Source organism: Xylocopa sonorina, chromosome 14 (assembly GCF_050948175.1).
Source record: "Xylocopa sonorina isolate GNS202 chromosome 14, iyXylSono1_principal, whole genome shotgun sequence".
Taxonomy (NCBI): Eukaryota; Metazoa; Arthropoda; class Insecta; order Hymenoptera; family Apidae; genus Xylocopa; species Xylocopa sonorina.
Genome location: NC_135206.1, coordinates 3,978,653 through 3,999,716, shown reverse-complemented (window position 1 = coordinate 3,999,716; position 21,064 = coordinate 3,978,653). Strand labels below are relative to the sequence as shown.

Here is a 21,064-nt window from a genome sequence, read left to right as displayed (position 1 = left end):
GCAACCTCGTGAAAACGCGTGTGAATTACATTTCTTATCTCTTCTAAATGAAAGATATCCGGTTGTTTCAAAGTTTTCGATTTAGTTTGAGATTCAGTTGTTTCTTCTAAGCGAAAGACATTAAGTTGTTTCAGATATTGCGTTCGTATCGAGTTATAATCTACCTGAAACATGCCACGGGTAAGTTTTGTAGTTTCCAATTAAATAATAATAATTAAATTCAATCGGATTTTTTAGGATATAAGATCCTATTTTCAATCTACGAAAGCGAATACTACAAAAGCACCGTTAAACATTGCTTCACCGAGAACGAAAAGACGAGTTATTTCATCCGATGAAGATGATGAGAGGAGACAATCTCCGATTAAACGATCCAAGGTTTCAAACATTTCTTTATGTATGGAGAATATAAACACTTCTGTATGGGCTGAATTAATTTTTATTGTTAAAACGAGTCTATGATTTTCAAGTTGTATTGTTACATTGTCATTATGTATTTCATTTCTGAATTATTATTACAGTACTAGCATGTACTGATAAGATTACTTTACCGATAACAAAATATCTTTTATATATTAGAAAAGCAAGACATCGGAAAAGAGAAGTATTGGATCTGATTCTGAAGAAAATGCTAATAAAAAAAAGATTGTTTCCCCTGCTGCTATGTTTGGTAATACTCCAATAATCAGACAAGAAGCACCAAAAATATTAAAAAGAGTACAAAAGCAGGTAATATAATATATTATTGATATTACAAGATAATTATTAACTTTGTTTAATAATATTATAGGAATCTAAGACTCACAATGATCAAGATTTTCAAGCTACTTTAAGTCAATTAGATACATCTGATATTGAGCAGCAATATTTAACAGAAACTAAGAATGATAAAGGTATTGATACAAGCAAATTATGATAAATATAATAACTTTGATCATTTTACATATCTTCGTTATTAAGTAGAGATATGGGCCAACTTTTTTTACAAATTCATTAAGTTATTAATAATTTATACTTGTAGATTCTGAATTAGATGAAAATAATGTGAAAAGTAAGGAAAAGAAAAAGACACCTGTAAAAAAGAAACAGAATATTAAAGAAAAGAATATACCTGATCAAGTAAATGTAGAGAAAACTGGCAAAAAAAAATTACCTACTCATGAAAAACATTCTAACAGTAGTTCAAGTGAAGATATCGAGCAACGTTCTAAACCTTCCAAGAGTATTTTTACAATGGAAGTGATATATAAAGAAAAAAAGGAAGTGTCCCCCAAAGAAACAGAAGCTTCCAAGGTATTTGAGGAAAGAAGTGAAAGGCGAAAACAACGTCTTGAAATGTATCAGCAGTATCTTCAAAGAGGAGGACCTAAAAATCCAGGCTCAAAGGAAATTCCTGTTGTGCGTAATAAATTCACAATACTATATCTATAAAGAATACTAAACTGTTTTTCATTTGTTAGAAACTAATAAAATTTAAATGTTTATAATTCTTTCCATAAACATTACAACTCCTCCCTTTGTTTGTGATATTTATATATTTCATGCTTCTAAAAAGGATCATCATTTTTTCCAGGGTGCTGAAGATTGTCTTGCAGGATTAAGTTTTGTGATAACTGGTGTGTTGGATTCATTGGAAAGAGAAGAAGCTGCCAAGCTTATTGAACAGTACGGTGGACGAACTGTACATCAGGTTTCAAAGAAGACTAGCTATGTTATAGTAGGCGACCAACCTGGTCCTGCAAAAATAGCAAAGGTAATCTGCAATCAAATTCTATCAATTTGTATATTAATTTTATTTAAATTTATTATATTATATATTACAAAATGTTTTTATTACTTATTTAAAATATACCTTTAGGCTAAGAGCTTAAATATACAAGAGATATCAGAAGACGGTTTGCTACAGTTAATTCGAACAAGGCATGCGAGTCAGATGGAAATAAATCAATCTCATATAATAGCAAAATACAAAAAATCTAAACAAAAATCTACAGATTCAGAAGAGGCATCGCTACTAGACGATTCAGATGTGATTGTAATTGAAGAAACACCAAAAAGAACAAAAGCACGTCCTACGGGGGAAAAAGAATCTTCTGTTAAACAAACAGAAAAATCACCGCGGAGACAAGAACCTAGCAACACGGAGGTAGAGAAATCATCGGAAAAAACATTACCACAGAAAGAAGAATCCAGTAATAAGGAAATAGAAAAATTATTGCTTTGTGTTATTTGGATTTTGTTCTAGATGAACGAAGATACGTCAATGCAGGCGTTGGTTGAAAAATATAGACCAAAGTCTATGAAACAGATTTTGGGGCAGCAGGGAGATAAAAGCAATGCCAAGAAATTGTACACTTGGTTAATGAATTGGCATAAAAATCACAAAACCAAACGAAATCAAGCAAAACATACCAAATCTAGTAAGCTAATTTTTTATTAATAGATTGATATATTTTTGGTACCTGTTTGTAATATTAATTTTATTCATATCAGCTACTTGGTCAAAAAGTGATGATGGATCCCTCTTCAAAGCTGCGTTATTATCTGGTCCTCCTGGAATCGGAAAGACCACAACTGTTGAAGTTGTTTGTAAAGAGTTAAACTTGGATCTTCTGGAATTGAATGCTTCGGATACTAGAAGTAAAAAACTTTTGCAAGAACAAGTATCCAATTTTTTATCTAATACTACGATAAAGAGTTACTTTAAAGGTATGTTCATTATATTGGAAAGAAACTCTAGTAATAGATATATTAAAAGATATATTATGTACAAAAATTACAGCAAAATGATACTGATATTTTCAAATGTCTTATATTGCAGATATTAACAAGTCATCATTGAAACAAGTGTTACTAATGGATGAAATTGATGGAATGGCTGGTAATGAAGATCGTGGTGGTCTACAAGAATTAATTGCTATGATCAAATCAACTGATATACCTATTGTTTGTATATGCAATGATCGATATAGTTCTAAAGTGCGGACACTCGCCAATTATTCATACGATCTTAGATTTACATCACCTAAGTTGCTACAGATTAGGGTAAAATAATATCAAATTGAAACTAACAGCTACTTGTTCGTTATCAGGATTCTTTATTTAACATCATTTTTTAAAATTTAGGCTGCTATGAAATCCATATGTTTTAAAGAAAATATTGATATATCAAACGAAGACCTTGATCGTTTAATTGAATCAACAAATCTGGATATTCGACAAGTCCTGAATCATCTGTCATTATATGTTGGACAAACAGCAGCTCCTCAAAGCAAATCTAAGAAGAAACATGTTAACAAAGACGTGAGACTGGGTCCTTGGGATGTTGTGCGACAAGTATTTTCCGCTGAAGAACAGAAAAATATGAATTATTACGATAAAAATGAATTATTTTTCCAAGATTACAATGTAGGACCATTATTTGTACAAGAAAACTACTTACGAGTGGTACCTCAAGCTCCAAAGTACGTATCCATTCTCCCGTTTATTTGTTGTGATATTACGTAGATTTAATTTAATTAATCGTTACATAGGGAAGAGTTATTGGAAAGAATAGCACAATCTGCTGAAAGTATAGCTCTGGGTGATATAGTGGAAAACCAAATGAGAAGCAATAATTTATGGTCTCTTTTACCAGTACAAGCTTGTTTTTCTTCTGTGATACCTGGAACAACAATGGCTGGCCATATTGATCGACAAGTTACTTTTCCAGAATGGCTTGGACGCAAATCAAAAGCTGGCAAAGTTGATCGGTATTGCGATAATTATTAATTTGAATTATTTTCCTCTTAAGTTCCCTATGTTATAAATGAAAAAATTTTAATAATACGATTTGTAGATTACTGCAGGAAATTAAAGTACATACACATTTGGCTACTGGTGCAAGTAAAGAGGCTATAAACTTGGATTATATTAAACCTCTTAGGAATGCTATTCTCAGACCTTTAACAGTAGGTGATACTGAGAATGTAGATGCGGCAGTGGATGTTATGAATCATTATCACTTACTTAGGTTAATAGTTTATTTTATTGAACCCTACGATACGTACAACAATTCGAATATTAACGTTAATTATTATCCTTAAACTACATTGTATTTGTTATTAATAGGGAAGATTTAGATTCCATAACAGAAATTTCTACATGGTCCGATCGACGACCACTACCTGCTATAGACAGCAAGGTATGTTATTTTTCGTGATGACCGAAATATTCTATTACGAAAAAATGTAATATAAAAGCTGATCTTATAGGTGAAAGCTGCCTTTACAAGGGCATATAATAAGAATTCCAAGCCTTTACCATATGCAATAAGCACCATGTCAAAGAAGAAAACTGCAACATCTAATTTACAAGACGAAGTTCTTTTAGATGAAGAGGCAAACTCTGATGAAAATGATGATAACATTGATATTGATAAAATGATTAAAGTAAACAAAACAAAAAAGCTTCAAAATTGAGGCACGCAACTACGATTTCATTTATTAATTAAAAAATATATTTTTCAGGCGAAGAAGGCTAGCGCAAACAAAAAGGCTGATGCGAAAGATAAAAGTGATAAAACTAATAAAACTGAAACAAAAGGCAAAGGTAGTAATGACAAATCTAGTAAACGTGGAAGAGGACGAGGTAAAAAAAATTAACGCAAATATTGGAAAACTGGAACGTGTTTTTTACTTGGAAAAATGTAAGAATACAATATTTTGAAATTTGCTTGTTTATTATATTCAGATTTGCATCAGGTATATATTTTTGTTGTCTATTGTACGAAAATGAAGTCGAAAATTTCTTAACGTAGCTCTCACGACAAAATATAGAGACGCCTTTTAAGAGGCAATACTATTCACAAGGAAGTACTTTTTATTCGTTTGCTTCAGTTGCTTCAATTGTTTCAGTTGTTTCAGTTGCTTCAGTTGTTTCAGTTGCTTGAGTTTCTTCGAAAGTCTTGAGTTCCGATCTGGTTTGCACACATTCTGAAATAATTAGCACGTATCATATCATAATTACTAAAATACGATGTTATACATTTCTGTATTGTATGGGGGAAATACGAGTTGTATGTTATCGTACTGCTTGCTCTAGGTTTCCATCCAATGTACTCGTTAGTTTTTTTATTTTCTTCTGTAAGCCAATCGGTCAATGGTTTGAAGTACTCCAGAAGTCCTGCCGAGTCCATGTTTCTTTGGCCCGTAATCTTTTGCATCGCGTCTTGCCAAGGTTTCGAAGAGCCTAACTCCAACATGGATCTATGTTACAATAATAAATTTTCATGAATTTCAATATCCATAATTTCACGAGAAATTCGTTCTGTAGAGAGAAGATAGAAAAAATAGAGATTTACTTCAATAAGTTTCCTGCTGCTTTGTTATTATAAATATCACATTGGTGTAGTGGTTTTGAGTCGGGATTCTGTGAGTCATACTGATTTGCTTCTATGCAAAGCGCTTTGTGGAACTGGAATTGCACAACGAAGCTTACATAATATCTGATATACTCTACATTTGCAATTATATGATACTTCGCGCCAGGATCAAAGTCGTCTTCTGATCGATGCACTGGCGGCTCGATACCTTGAAATTCTTCAGCTAGATCCCACCTAAAAGTTAAATGTGGAAAAGGATAAAGAAATTAATTGTGTTAATAGTAAAAACGTTACTAACCAGTTACAATTATAATTATCTGGTGTAACTGCTCCTTGGAATACATTCCAACGCCATTTGTCCATCATATATGCAAATGGTAGAAAAACGATCTTTTCAAGTCCTTTCAAGTAAAGATGATTAATATCGGCTTCTATATCGGTTGAATCATCATCCAACAATCTAAAATATATATATTCTTAATAGCTTGTAGTCAGATTATATATGCATATTCTGTGAACTTTAAAAATTTGTTATATGTTAAACAATGTTTTCAAATTATGTACAACCAACGTTTTATTTACTTGATAGCTTTCAGATGGCTTGGAGTAGATGCGCTGAGTGCTATAACATCGCCAACAGCTTCGTGGAATCCGGGGTTCGCACCCTCTTTATAGACTGTGGGCTGATTCTTGTATTGCAAATAATACTCAACGTGACCCATTTCATGATGAGCAGTTAGCAGATCTTCCATGTTGACCCTAGTACATTGTTTAATTCTAAAGTCCTTGCCATCATAGAAGTCCCAGGCGCTGGCATGACAGATCAATTCGCGACCTTCTGGCTTTTCCAATATCGATCGTTGCCAAAATAGATCCGGCATCGCGGTAAGATTGATCGAGGTGAAGAAATCCTCCGCCACGCGGAAAATCTTTGTTGCATTGTAGCCTGCGAGAAAACGGTTTTGTTAAAATCGGAAGAATCTATTATATTTGTAAGTATCACGGTTTCTAACCTTTTTAGGCGTTAGAAATAATTACTCATTAAATACAAGAAAAGTATGCCGGATCTGATAATATTTAAGAAGCGTAGCTGTTATAGTAGTCTTTAAATATTATTTTGTTTCAGTTATTATATTCCCTCAAAATATTTTCATCATTTTTATTTTTGTATTATACAAAAACGTAATACTTTTATTTTTGCATTATAATTCTGTTTTAGTATTTTTCATCATTTTCTTGATAATATTGGCACGATGTAAATTATATATTGTCGCGTATATTGAATGCAAAACTAAAATCTCAAAAAGAATAATGAGAAATCTGAGAATACAGTATTATGAGTGAAACATGTTAAACCTTGAAATATTCTGCTTATTTATAATAAAGGGATTTTGTATTGAAAATGTAAAGTACGCGAATATACAAACAAACTAAACCTATTTAAAATAAATACGAGTTTGTATTGATAATATTTTTTATGGCATAAAAAGCGTTACTTATCCTATAAGTATGTTGTCAATATGTATTTAAGTGCTAATCAAACCTTGTTTAATCATCGCATCAGTGACTTGCGGCAATTGTTTTCCCGGGTATGGAATCGTAAAATCTGCGATGTTGCTCCAACTCTGGGCCCACATATTGCCCAATAAATGTGCTGGAATAGGCCCATCCCTCGAGACGATGTCTTCACCATACTTATTTCGGAGTTCTCGGCGAACGTACGCGTGCAGTTGCAAGTAGAGTGGTTTCAATTGCTGCCAAAGAGCCTCTGAAAACGTTTTATTATTAAGTATAATATCGCACATTCGTTATTTGCCATTCCTGTTATAATGTTTGAGAAAAGCAAATTTATGTACTAACATTATCTTATTTTTAGATAAGAGCCTGAGGCATGCTGTATGTTCCGCAGTGATTCGTCTCATTGAATCAAAATTGCGTTATCAACTTTTAATATTTTATTTACCTATTTGATCAGGGAAGTCGTCAGCCTCGTAATCTTTCATCCAATAAGCCGCGCTGTCGGAATAATTATTCAACGTGGCAGCCATATTACTCAATTGAACATATCTCGTGTATAAAGATTTCATCTTTTCACCGGTTGCTTTCCTCCATTCTATCCAGATATGTTTCAGTTCTCGAGGATCTCGGCTTTTCATCAGGATTTCTGTAAGTTCTGGTTCCAAAGCAAGATCGCATTTATTTTTATCTTTGTAGTCGCAAATTTTTGCGGTGCTATAGATGTTTTCCATATCGCTAATAATTTTCTCATATTCTTGGTAAAGCTGTAAAAAGTTCTCGACTAGCTCTCATCGATCATCGTACACAGGCATACGCTTAATTGCTCTAATTATTACCTCTTCAGGAAGTGCTGCGGTGCCCAAGACGCTGAGCTTTGAGAATTGCCTCCTAATATTTTCATCTTTAATATCCCTCCAAGGGAACTTGTTCACTTCCTGCCAAGCGGATTTGTAATACCGTGCCGCCTCGGAGGACACGTTCAACTTCTTCGCCAAATTCTCAGGAGTCAAATCGGACGCGTAGTTCCATTCGGTGACCGTTTGCTTGTTGTTCCATTCTGCATATTCCTTGTCAAGTTTGTCGAGGAATTCTTGGGCCTGCTTCAGTATATCTTCTGGTGTTTGAGTAACTTCATGTTCGGTGACGTTCGAGGTTGCCGGTATTCCCCAAGCCAACGTCACTAGGGCTGCCACTAGTAGTCTACAAATTTCACGTGAGTTTTATACCATTTAATATATATTTTTTTGAAATATATTTATTTTCTGAAAAGTAAAAAGATTCGCTTGTAACATAAACTTTGCCACGTTCTATGTAACTACACGAAATCGATTCGTTCCTCTAATTACAGTATTTTTATATATAATGATATTTAGACATATAAAATAGTGCGCAAAAAGCTCGACTTTAAACTGTTCAATTAGTGCCATTGCTGCAGATTTTATACTCGATCATATGTGACGTTGGACAATTAAATAGTCGGTGGGTTGAGTGCAATCGTCTTGGTTCACCGATTCGAAAGTCGTTGCAAGTGCATACGTTCGATGCAACTATATCGCAAACAAAAGTTCCTTAAATAGTTTCTACCTGGCCCGCCTCTATTCTTTTAACTATAACAATCGCTACGTCGGTGCATTCCTGTTATGCATTAGCACACACGAAAACGGATCATGGCTTTAAGAGAAGACGGTAGAAATCGTCCTTCGGTATATTTCAATCTAAACTCACAGTGAAATCTTACCTTTTTCTCGTTTAAATTACGGTGGAGGGTAAGGGTATAAATATACATTAAAATACTGCGTTGATTGGGAAATAAATGGTTGCATTGAACGAATAAACATTCGGGCATGAAAAATACAAAGCATATTCTCTCTCTTTCACCGTTTGCTACGTACAGCATGGCTGCAGGCAGTAAAAGGGTGCTTGTGGTCATAGTGCCTTAATCAGACGCAGTCTTTGTGTTTTCCAATCGACTTAAATAAGATAACTGCTTCTAACAAGCGATTGTGTGGTATGTACTGTAACATGATGGGAATAATGGTACAGATCTTCCAAAAAATTTGTTTTTCGGCAAAGTATATGGAAGAAACATCGAGTAATTGTGTCACACTAACGAATCCGGAGATCAACTCTATAAAGCATATTTATCTAAATTATTCTTCAGTTTTTTTATCAAGAAATTAAACTTATTGTCGGTAATTTATTTCATTCATGTTAAGGTCTGTATATCTTGGATTCCTCTTCTTAATATTACGTCTATCTGTATACGTATATTTAATATAGATAAGCCACGAGATTAGTATTTTATCTTGAAGAAACAATCTGTTGCGCATTTCTGAGCGATTTTAACAAATATTGGTACTTCCTGACTATTATATCATCGTAATAATCACATAACACTATCATAACTGTCAGAAACGCCCAGATTGGAGAGAGAGAAGAGCGAGAGAGAGAGAGAGAGAGAGAATGTTTGAATAATGAAATATTTTAGATATTTGTATATTTTGTATATACGCGGGAGTGTCTCGTAATACTCACGGGAGCAGCATTTCCTTTCGAGACCCGTTGAACTTTGCCGAATCAATGGAGAACAGTTGACCGACGATTGTGGCCGATTAAGGAGCAACTTTCACGAGTCTAACCAAACGCCGTTTCCCTGTACAAAGTAGACCTGTCTACCGGCTGACGAACACTCGTCGAGTGATGTCGAACCGCGAGATATGCTAACTTTTATGCATATTCCCCACTCTTTCGTGTTAGTGTTTTCCTGACCGCGGGCAAACGCGACGTTATTCGCAACGGACCCATTTGACTCTTCGCATTGATAGATCCACCGTCTCGCATGGTAATGGGAATTTTTCCCCTCCAAAGGAAGACTATATTTTTTTTTTTCATCAAGTATCACTCCTTTTTATCTAAAAGTTTTCAGCTATCAATACTTAGAATGATAAAGATCCAATGATAAAGAAGGCAAGGTCTTACAGATTCATTTTTATCGTTTATTCCTAGTCGAAACCAACGACCCCGGTTGTTTCGCATTAATAACCTCCCGTTCAACCATGTCAGACCAGTTTTACATTCCTGATTCGTAAGATCGAATGTCCTTGCCTGGTCACACCGTAACGTCCTCCAGTTTCTTTTCCAATGTCTGCACGCACGCCCACGATCGTGTTCTGTACTTCCACGGGAACGTGCCATCCTCGACGATCATGTTCATTTCAAGGGCTATCCTTACGGGAATTGAATGCAAAAAGTCTCGTGCATTTATCAGCATCGTTGCCCGTATAGGAACCATTGCTTCCTAGGAGATCACCTATACACGGACAATGGTAACATGAAAATTCGTTTTGTAGTTCAATTAATATACAGTTAATATACTGTTTCGTTACATGTTTTAGTGCCATTTCAAATGGTATGTGGATATATCCGAACAGAGGAATTCAATTTGGTAGGAAAATAAATTTGATGACCCTAATGTTACTCGAAAGTTTATTATTGGCGCTAATATATACAACACCCTCGTAAACCACAGTGGAACCAGTTTCGACTACCACCATCGCCCAAGTTCTTTCTCAGCGGCTCTAAAACTGCAGTTTATAGAATAACTTTTATTCGTCCCATCAGTTGCTTCTTCTTAGAGAGGTATCGTAATTGCTTTCGCTCAAACATTTATTATTTATAGTATAAAAATAAAATAAAATTATTCAATTCATATGCCCAGAACAATTTATCACCCGTAAGTTGTATCGAATGCCGCGAAAGATCGAAGGATCAGAGAAGAGTAATTATACTGATTTATGAAACACATTACTGTATATCTTAATTTTTTCTGCAGGATGAAATCACAATTTTCTTCACTTGAAATATTATTATCCCTCTTTGACAGGATAAAAAAATGTTAAACGACAAAAATGGCCAGTGTTTGACCATGATATTCTTTTTGCAACTGGAAGTACAAAAAGGATTTCAAGGTTAATTCGATTTTTTTGTTTAAATATCTGGGTTACCTTCGAGTTCTTTTAATCGCTACGCGGATTATTTCATCACTTCTCTGTTCTCGGCATAATAATTGTTAGCGCACGAGTACATTTTTAGAATCTACTTAGTATCATTTTGAAATAAATTTGTTTGCTCCACTAAATTATGTACTATCAGAGAGTAACTATTAACATTCAATAGGCAATTTCTCTTCTCTCACTTGTGCATACACGATTATCGACGAATAACGTAAAATTGTTTGTCCTCGTGATCGATCCGCTGTTTTCAATACAAATGTTCTAGTGCGATCCATTATGGAGATTAAAATTTGCAGTTTTATTTAAGTCTTCTATCTGGTACAAAATTTTAGGCTAAAAATTTCATAGAATAGAAAATAATAAATCATTTATGCACAACATTTACTTCGAACAAGTAAGAAGAATTGCAGCAGTTTTGGTATACCATGCATCTACATAGGAGGTCGACGTAAACTTTAAAATAGCACACTCGACATAGTAAAAGCATTATTCATGATCTTACTCATATTAGTGAATATAACAGTGTAATAGTGAATATAATAAATTCTAGAGTGCATGAATAAAGGACGGGAAACAATGAAGGCTTGACCATGCCCATTGACAATGAATGCTGAAATTAAGTGAAACGCATCCTTCACGAGTCAGACACAATGGAACAGTGAATCTCAAGATTTACGCGATTAAACAAAAGTAGGGATGTTTTCAGTGATGCTTTCACGAACGCGATGTAACAAGGAAATAAATATAATAAATATTTATTTAAATATAGGGAAAGTTTGCTGATTTGGAAGACACTCGAGTTACATAACGATGCGCCATTACTCCGCGCGCATATTTTTGTACACGATATCCGAATGACGAGTGTAGCAAATTTAACACGATAAACGACCAACTTTTCTATTATTTGCAATGTCCTCCAAAATATAGAAATTCCTTTTGTGCATCGCTGGATTTATGCGTACAGTTTTAACTTGGAAACAGAAAGAAACATTTGGTACGAACCTCGAGTGGTTCACTAAGTCTGTTTGAACACTAGGGAAGCTATAAAAAATGTTACGAGTTTTCCAACAAAAGCACTACAAAGATGAATACATGAAAACACATCGACTACGTTATCTGTGTCAACAATATCCGAATTCCCAAACCATACTAATCTGGAAGGAAGAAACGTCAAAGGGATGTAATCTTACCCGTTAGAAAGCACAATTATCCATCGTGAAACGTACAAAGAAGACACACCAACCTACACGATGGACGCTATCAATTTCCATAGTTATACGCTGTTTATATATAATGGATTACTCAGGAAGCAACAATTTGTATAAGCGTCATGCTCAAACTCGAATCTTTCTTTGTTCAAAAATCGCAGATACCAATGGGTAAATCGAAAGACTAATTCTAGCCAAGATTATGCGGTACTTGGGTAAGATTGGAGAGCCGGTGGGAGGCAGGCACATACATAATTCTCACCGCTGTTCTCGGACGGCTAGGGCCGTCCAAATTCGTAACGCTGTCCACCCTCTACCGAAATTCCTACATCGGCGCTATACTAATTTCCTGGTTCGTAGCGTGTCTGATCCGCAGACATCGTTACACGAAGCTTTCGCGTGGGCAGAGACGCTGGCCAGCCCTGGAGGCGTCCCGCGTGCCCATCTTCGGTAGCGTCGCGTACGCTGCGGATGTTATATCTGGCGTCGCGGCGCCGCCGAGCCTCAGCCGCTCCTCAGCCGCCCGTCGATTCACAACTCACCCCCACGGTTAGTAATTCTGCGAAGTACTTGCTACTGTTACACTATACTTTCTTTCTGATCCGCAAAAGCGAGCTTTTAACGAAGTTGTGTAGTGTCTGATCGCCGGTGGTCGGCGCTTTGTGGTGACACAAGTGATCAACTAGCGAATCGATCGATTACATTTTCTAATTGCCTTGTGGGAATAGCTGTGCGAACATATATTGTATCAAGTGCGGAGGATTATTATATTGGGTTGGATAAAGTAGAGAAACCTCGCCGAAAAGTGTGAACTCTAGTACATGTATCGAATTTCATTCATTTCATTCAAAAATGACCCGTGAATCGATCGAATTATTATATAAGGATAAAAGTTCGATAGTTGAGAAATTTGTATTCGTTTTCATTGTATTCGAAAAAGTGGCATTATAGAAAATAATATAAACGCATTAGAATCACGTTAGTTAATGACTGGAGCTAGTAGGAAAGACGATATTATTATCTAACCGAAACAACATATTTTTTCAGAGATACTAAAAAAGCAGCAAAATGTGCGACGACGAAGTAGCAGCCCTTGTTGTCGACAATGGATCCGGTATGTGCAAGGCCGGTTTCGCCGGAGACGACGCTCCTCGCGCCGTCTTCCCCTCGATCGTTGGCCGCCCCAGACATCAGGGTGTGATGGTCGGTATGGGTCAGAAAGACAGCTATGTCGGCGACGAGGCCCAGAGCAAAAGAGGTATCCTCACCTTGAAATACCCGATCGAGCACGGCATCATCACCAACTGGGATGATATGGAGAAGATCTGGCATCATACCTTCTACAATGAACTGCGTGTCGCCCCCGAGGAACACCCAGTCCTTCTCACCGAGGCTCCCTTGAACCCAAAAGCCAACCGCGAGAAGATGACCCAGATCATGTTCGAAACCTTCAACAGCCCGGCCATGTACGTCGCTATCCAAGCCGTGCTGTCCCTGTACGCTTCCGGTCGTACCACCGGTATCGTTTTGGACTCTGGAGACGGTGTCTCTCACACCGTACCCATCTACGAAGGTTACGCTCTTCCCCATGCCATCCTTCGTCTGGATTTGGCCGGTCGCGACTTGACCGACTACCTCATGAAGATCCTTACCGAGAGAGGCTACAGCTTCACCACCACGGCTGAGCGAGAAATCGTCCGCGACATCAAGGAGAAACTCTGCTACGTCGCCCTGGACTTTGAACAAGAAATGGCCACCGCCGCTGCCAGCACCTCCCTCGAGAAGAGCTACGAGTTGCCCGATGGACAGGTGATCACCATCGGTAACGAGAGGTTCCGTTGCCCAGAAGCTCTCTTCCAACCATCCTTCTTGGGTATGGAATCCTGCGGTATCCACGAGACCGTGTACAACTCCATCATGAAGTGCGACGTCGACATCCGTAAGGACCTGTACGCCAACAACGTACTCTCCGGTGGTACCACCATGTACCCTGGTATCGCTGACCGTATGCAGAAGGAAATCACCGCTCTCGCCCCATCGACCATCAAGATCAAGATCATCGCTCCTCCCGAGAGGAAGTACTCCGTATGGATCGGTGGGTCCATCTTGGCTTCTCTGTCCACCTTCCAACAGATGTGGATCTCCAAGCAGGAATACGACGAATCCGGGCCAGGCATTGTCCACCGCAAGTGCTTCTAAGCGCATCGTCGACGATTCATCAGCGTCGCACGAACGTCGAATAAATATCGATCGACTACTAGGAAATCGAGCGTACAATCCATCGGTTTCCTGCCAGCAATTATCATGCTGCAATAAGGAAACGTTTTTGGAGTATCACAGTATCCGTATCATCATCAGATCTCATCGAATATTCATCATTGTGATCATTTATGCCGCTGTACAAAATATAGCGAGCTGATTGATCACAGTGTTGACTTTGAAGCTCTTTGAGGAGTTTTGAAGATCACGTTCATCTGTCACTTCATCAAGGCCGAGGAAGCCGGCGAAGGTGTTGGTTCTCGAGACAGAGCTCACTCGTGGATGGCCAGTTCTCATCCAGCATCGAAACGAAGTTCGTAAACGATGCCAGATCGGCTGACATATCTACCAAATGCATCTTTCGATCGAGAAAGGGACATTCTGGATACGTGGAAATGAAAATGGGATCTACCAGAGAATTGGACCAACTTCGGGGGAAGCTATGCTTTTTTCACTGTTTACGAGATTCCTGCACCTCCAACAAATTTCTTAAAACTTACCACAGCTAGAGCCTGCTAATCAAAGCAAATTCACCATGAATAAACTTCTATTTTAATTTATTTTGTAAATATTATACACTATATTGCTATATTGTTATACGATATATCAAAAGGTGGAATTAAATATACATTCTCTCATACCATTATTTATACCTTTTAGGTTCGATGATTTCAATTATTCGTCAATACATTCTTCTTCGATACGATCAATGTCCTGATAGAAGTCCTGTTTGAGAAAGTTTCACTCACGATTTCACATTTAAAAAATGCTACGCGCCATTACACTATCCTCGTGGTATCTGTTGATGCAACATCTGTAATATGGATTTGCAGTACGTCGAATTCCGTAGTGCACCGTCAACGTCACGGAATTCGTATTATTTATAACTAAGTTTGGGATATAGGCATCCACGAATCGACATATACATGAATTACAAACAACGAGGAGTATATTCTCATTTTAAGCGACACACGAATCGATAAAATCGACATCTGTTATCTGTTGCCAAATATTTACATGAGAATTTTTACCTGCCACCTTCCATCAGCGATTTACTTACGCGTGTCTTCTGTATATATCTTTTACGTATCTGTGCGCACACATAAACACGAAAACATATACAAAAGTTTATGTAAGAAAGAATAATCGTGCTGTTTTCTCAATCCCGAATTTGTTTGTGGGAACAGCGTAAAGCCGACATTCAAGTAGTTTTAAAATAACTATTGTGACGTCGACTTGACTGATGACCTTGGCCTATTATGACTAATCTACTCTCGAATGGTTCCCTTTGCCACACATTTTCTTCTCAACCCTAGATAAGTACCGCCTAAAAAAGAAAGGAAAAAGAAAACACTACTGGAACTTTATTTTTCGCCCAGCTGATTTACGATCCCAAGCGGTAGGGGAAGTTTGGTAATTTTTTACCAAGAATCACCTCGCTGCATTCCACGAAAGCCTTTTTCAACGATAAGCATGTACGGTCGGCCGATAAAAGAGCCAGAGATCCTGCGATTTATTTTCGTCCCGGTGCGTAATCTCGAAATATTCCTCCTACTCTGATATCTGGCGGTAAGAGGAACGTGTATCGCGCGAGTGATCAAACTCGATCCTCTATCAGCCTTCAAATTAAATTAACTCCGTTCGAAAGAATGTGGAAATATTGGAATTCCAATCAATTACTGTCTTCGTCCAAATATATATCCAATTAGATTAAATTCAATCGAATGAAATGAAACGCCGAGATTCTGATCAATTGCTGCCTCCATCTAAATGTATACTTACTTTATTGTATTTAAGCGTGCGATGTGTACATTAATATGGGTTACAGAAACATCGAAGAGTGTACTTTTACAACGGTAAATGATAGATAATGTTAGAAGATATTAGATAGTTGGATACTTAACGTTTGAAGTAGATGATAAATAGCGATAAATATGAGAACACACGTGCAGATTTTTAGTGATAATGAAAGGTACAACTAATTTAATTAGTTTCACATGCTACGTTGAAATGATTTATTTAGCGGAAAGACCGAGACATTTAATTGTCGAATAATCTGCGAAATTTCAGCAATATCCTATTTGTTCAATGGATAATGAATCAACGTTCACGCTTTCTGCTTACATCATTACCTATGGAATCAAATCGCAGCCAGCTCTCTTACATTACTCGGCAGCAGTGTCTCAAACAAGACAACTTAAGCATGAAATTCTACTTCCGTAACAAAACAAGACCAGCATTAACACGGTACTTCGACTACTTGGAGAACCAGCAACACACGCTCTCAATCGAACCGCTGTTAGCGTTGTAACAACAAAAAGAAGCTGTGGAGAACAAGTCCGGAGCACAAGTAGTTCGCCCCCAAAGAATTCGATCTGGACGGTCTACCGCTGATCGAACGCTTCGTCATCCCTTTCTAAAACAGGAGAAGAAATCATGACTACGCAGGGAACAAACTTCCACGGGAAATCCTATCGTGGTACGAGAACCCACCCAAGTATCAGCCAAGTGGAATCGAGAGCTCCTCTATTTTAAACAAACTTTTTTCTCGAGGGAAATAAAGGGTCGAGAAGAAGAGTCGGCGAAAAAGCGGCGAAGAGTCAAAGAACTATAAGAAGAAACGGTATTGAGCGTTTCCAAAGCGGCGCGTTTACCTCAGCTCGGTTAGGGCCTGGGGCCGCCTAGTTCGGCGAGCGTCGCGACGCCACGCGAGGCAAGCCTTTTTCGTGCCTGTCGGGCAAGCACCATCCCACGAGAATGCGGGGGCGTACTGACGAGAGCATATATTCGACGTCGCGACGCTCCCAAGGCACAGACGCCACTCCAACTCTGTCCCGTGCACGGTACGTAGAAACTGTTCTCTGGAAACGATATTTCGTACGCTACGGATACTATCGGATACCACCAAAACATTTTCCCGCGGTCGTGTTGAATTTTTTTTTTTCTTTCGTTTCATCGATCGTCCAATCGCGAGTGGAAGAAAGTCTTTCGGGGGCGTAGCGGCGCGCTGGTGGACTTTTAAGGGAGCGGTCGAGTTTCCTTCCGGTGCCTCGGATCTGGAATAGCACCGATGGTTAATTGCATTCGTGTGTATTACAAATAGAAAGTAATACCGTAGTTGTATCGATTTAACGTAATGGATTCATATCTTTTGTTCTGATTCGATTGATACTTTGAATTCATTCCAATCGGATATCGCTGCAATTAATTAATCTTATTCTCGTTTCTGTAGCCGGAAGTATCCAATGCTATATTATCGCTTAACAGTAGCGTTTAATAAAAATTTCGTAAATAGTTGCAAGCGACTAACTCTTTGAAACGAGACATTTGTGTAAAACTATACCGTTCGTTCGACCATGGATATCTTCTCCAGGTTTTGAAATTGTTCTACGCAAGCAGCTAATCATGGCCGCTGAAAATACGCGTACGGGGCGAATGGCCGACCGTATCGTCATGTTTAGGCATATTCGAGGTCTTTGCCCGTGTGTGAGGCTCGTCCTTTTGTGTGCGGAGCATAATTTTGGCACGCGCGGGCCTCGTCGTTATGCTTTATCCCTCGGGCTGGCCGAAGCGGAGACGGTGTAGTCCGCCATAATCGACGCTTGCACTTATTAGGGATCGTCCGTCGGTCGTACGTCTAAAGTTAGCGTCGCGGCGCACCGAAATAGTGCCGCGACGCCGGAGCCGCTTGCCTATCGTTTTATAGGCAACTGGGTCAATTCTGGCGAGCGTCAGCGCTTTCCGCGAAAACTTCACAGCGACTTTAACAAATAATTTTTTATATCTGACTCGACACGAACACACGTACCACGCATATTTTACACAATTTTCGCGAGGAATCCGGGAAGCGTCTCAAAGCTAGAAATGCAGAGTATTTTGAAGACACTAATCGCCAGCCTAATCGCAAGATACCCAGCAAGCGACAGCAAAATATCAACAGCGACCACAATTTTTGTTCCAGAGCATTAAAATCGAAGAAGAAACAAAATGTGTGACGACGAAGTAGCCGCCCTTGTTGTCGACAATGGATCCGGTATGTGCAAGGCCGGTTTCGCCGGAGACGACGCGCCTCGCGCCGTCTTCCCCTCGATCGTTGGTCGCCCAAGACATCAGGGTGTGATGGTCGGTATGGGTCAGAAAGACAGCTATGTCGGCGACGAGGCCCAGAGCAAGAGAGGTATCCTCACCTTGAAGTACCCGATCGAGCACGGTATCATCACCAACTGGGATGATATGGAGAAGATCTGGCATCACACCTTCTACAATGAACTGCGTGTCGCCCCCGAGGAACACCCAGTCCTTCTCACCGAGGCTCCCTTGAACCCAAAAGCTAACCGCGAGAAGATGACCCAGATCATGTTCGAAACCTTCAACAGCCCGGCCATGTACGTCGCTATCCAAGCCGTGCTGTCCCTGTACGCTTCCGGTCGTACCACCGGTATCGTTTTGGACTCTGGAGACGGTGTCTCTCACACCGTACCCATCTACGAAGGTTACGCGCTTCCCCATGCCATCCTTCGTCTGGATTTGGCCGGTCGCGACTTGACCGACTACCTCATGAAGATCCTTACCGAGAGAGGCTACAGCTTCACCACCACGGCTGAGCGAGAAATCGTCCGCGACATCAAGGAGAAACTCTGCTACGTCGCCCTGGACTTTGAACAAGAAATGGCCACCGCCGCTGCCAGCACCTCCCTCGAGAAGAGCTACGAGTTGCCCGATGGACAGGTGATCACCATCGGTAACGAGAGGTTCCGTTGCCCCGAAGCTCTCTTCCAACCATCCTTCTTGGGTATGGAATCCTGCGGTATCCACGAGACCGTGTACAACTCCATCATGAAGTGCGACGTCGACATCCGTAAGGACCTGTACGCCAACAACGTACTCTCCGGTGGTACCACCATGTACCCTGGTATCGCTGACCGTATGCAGAAGGAAATCACCGCCCTCGCCCCATCGACCATCAAGATCAAGATCATCGCTCCTCCCGAGAGGAAATACTCCGTATGGATCGGTGGATCGATCTTGGCTTCCCTGTCCACCTTCCAGCAGATGTGGATCTCGAAGCAGGAATACGACGAGTCTGGCCCTGGCATCGTTCACCGCAAGTGCTTCTAAGCAGTTATGCTCGATCCAAATTATTATTACTATCAATATTGTTATTGCTACACCTTTCCCCAAAGTACACCGTTCACTGCCGTACCGCTTCGTCTAGTTGTGTCTCCGTTAGTTCAATTCTATCGGCACTGTTTCTACGTGGCGGTGAGATTTTTTCCGACGAACATGGTCCGAACATATACGTCATCTTTTGTATATAAGTTTACATCTACGGAATAAATCAGTCTTATATTCTTACAACGAATCAAAACCCAGCACCTCATGTTAGGAGGACTCCCTGCACATAAATTGCTACTCGATTCTGTTTTATATTTTTAGAATATCGCTTTGCACTACGTTCTATACATTACGATAAGGTGCGGATCTGGTCACTTCTTAACGTGCATATACAATTGTGCATAGTAGTAACAGGAAAGGAGGACTGATCATTAATACATATATTAATATACATGTACAAATGACTGTGGCTAGATAAAAAATGCCACATAAATGAAGAAAACGGGACGAGAAATAGAAGCAACAGGTTCAAATACTGTCAGGGTTCTACAAGAAGTTCATTTATTAAATGCTCGTACAAAATGCTATCGATACTTTTGTACTGAACATGAATAATATTTTGGGAGGGGTAGTAGCATACATGATCTACCATGCATGGGTTGAATTATGCGGAGAAATGACTCATTGCTTCTATCAAAATTACCGGGCTATCCAAACGAGCTTCCCCTTGCCATATAACGAACGTTGGTGCCAATTTCTGAAAGATAGATGCACGCTCATCCGGGAACACACCCCCTCGTACTACTGGCTTTCTTCTTTAGCGTAGAAAACATGTTGAGTGCTTGTATTGCTTGTGTCTTGCGTACTTCGATCTCTGCAAAATTAGATTCAAGATGTCAATCATAAGATGTCAATTATAAGATATAAAGTTCCACTGGCTGTTCAAAAAAATACTATTAACTGTGATATTAACATCGTACATAAATGAACCAACAGTTTGAAGAAGAGAATAAGAACGAAGAATCATTAAATGTCTTGCTTTTGATACATCGAGAAATGATACTTGTCGAAGAGAAAAAGTTTTTAGAAAAACTACGAATTGAATTGAAAATCTGGTCACCTCGTTGAAAGATTCCTGTCATCTTGAAGCACGATCAGGAAAGTTGCGAGCCGTTCGTCGATCGATCTACGTGTCTCGCCAGACGTATACGCAAGGGGTTCCGTGTGAAAGTTCGTTTGCGACAAAGACGTGCCGCGTTTCGGGGTTGAAACTTAGCAATGCGAATCTGCGAATCGGTCTCGCACGGTTCAACGACGGCTCTTGCAAAAAGGTGGAGGGGATCGGTGGTGGATCGAGCTACGTGGTCGCCCTGTGCATTCCCAATTATAGAAAGCAGCCTAATCGCCCAATAATTTCAATCTATATACTTGTCATCGACCGTTTAATGGAGCCATTTGCATTGACAGGTGGAACCACGAAATTCGGACCGTTTACCATTGAAAATGGTGCGAGTCCACGACTATAATCAAAATTATTATTGTTGGCACACCGCGGCACGTGAACCTATACGCTTATGAGCATGAATGAC

At 39.0% G+C, this 21,064-nt stretch overlaps 5 protein-coding genes across 6 annotated transcripts in view; 4 read left to right on the top strand and 1 right to left on the bottom strand.

Annotated features, from left to right (window-relative positions):
* Window positions 1–8,666, top strand: part of Sem1 (Suppressor of exocyst mutations 1) — a 55,096-nt gene extending 46,430 nt beyond the window's left edge. The window contains exon 4 of one of the 2 annotated variants that reach the window (XM_076906751.1): window positions 8,652–8,666. The gene's annotated coding sequence lies outside the window, so the exon portion shown is untranslated. Of the gene's footprint in view, window positions 1–1,864; window positions 1,880–8,651 lie in introns of those variants that run through there. The other variant, XM_076906749.1, reaches the window with a different exon arrangement.
* Window positions 134–4,668, top strand: Gnf1 (germ line transcription factor 1). Its single transcript, XM_076906754.1, is given in 15 exon segments — window positions 134–180; window positions 238–378; window positions 580–729; window positions 791–893; window positions 1,022–1,398; window positions 1,574–1,753; window positions 1,859–2,420; window positions 2,494–2,709; window positions 2,822–3,045; window positions 3,127–3,464; window positions 3,534–3,752; window positions 3,839–4,012; window positions 4,111–4,183; window positions 4,254–4,430; window positions 4,509–4,668. Coding segments are annotated over 15 exon segments (3,078 nt in total). The 5' UTR covers window positions 134–171; the 3' UTR covers window positions 4,644–4,668.
* On the bottom strand, window positions 4,650–9,624 carry LOC143430434 (angiotensin-converting enzyme-like). The gene is made up of 9 exons (XM_076906733.1): window positions 9,416–9,624; window positions 7,717–8,080; window positions 7,326–7,644; window positions 6,906–7,130; window positions 5,945–6,308; window positions 5,661–5,822; window positions 5,342–5,596; window positions 5,071–5,246; window positions 4,650–4,973 (listed from the first exon to the last, which is right to left on the bottom strand). Exons 1-9 carry the CDS (start codon window positions 9,424–9,426, stop codon window positions 4,861–4,863), a joined length of 1,989 nt encoding a protein of 662 aa, XP_076762848.1. The 5' UTR covers window positions 9,427–9,624; the 3' UTR covers window positions 4,650–4,860.
* A 2,866-nt stretch (window positions 9,625–12,490) lies between these two features.
* LOC143430442 (actin, clone 205) lies at window positions 12,491–14,347 on the top strand. Its single transcript, XM_076906744.1, has 2 exons — window positions 12,491–12,650; window positions 13,149–14,347. The coding sequence occupies exon 2, from the start codon at window positions 13,170–13,172 to the stop codon at window positions 14,298–14,300; it is 1,131 nt and encodes a 376-aa protein (XP_076762859.1). The 5' UTR covers window positions 12,491–12,650; window positions 13,149–13,169; the 3' UTR covers window positions 14,301–14,347.
* Window positions 14,348–17,050: 2,703 nt separating this feature from the next.
* On the top strand, window positions 17,051–19,728 carry LOC143430522 (actin, clone 205-like). The gene is made up of 2 exons (XM_076906838.1): window positions 17,051–17,203; window positions 18,322–19,728. The coding sequence occupies exon 2, from the start codon at window positions 18,348–18,350 to the stop codon at window positions 19,476–19,478; it is 1,131 nt and encodes a 376-aa protein (XP_076762953.1). The 5' UTR covers window positions 17,051–17,203; window positions 18,322–18,347; the 3' UTR covers window positions 19,479–19,728.
* The last annotated feature ends 1,336 nt before the right edge of the window (window positions 19,729–21,064 follow it).

What these genes read in the sequence shown, in the direction of transcription:
- LOC143430434 (XM_076906733.1), bottom strand. An exon ending in CCGCAGCACTTCCTGAAGAG is followed by an intron (nt 7,645 to 7,716) that starts GTAATAATTAGA and finishes AACTTTTTACAG; the next exon opens with CTTTACCAAGAATATGAGAA. An exon ending in AGCCATCTGAAAGCTATCAA is followed by an intron (nt 5,823 to 5,944) that starts GTAAATAAAACG and finishes TATATATTTTAG; the next exon opens with ATTGTTGGATGATGATTCAA.
- LOC143430442 (XM_076906744.1), top strand. Translation starts at nt 13,170, where the DNA reads ATGTGCGACGACGAAGTAGCAGCCCTTGTTGTCGACAATGGATCCGGT.
- LOC143430522 (XM_076906838.1), top strand. Translation starts at nt 18,348, where the DNA reads ATGTGTGACGACGAAGTAGCCGCCCTTGTTGTCGACAATGGATCCGGT.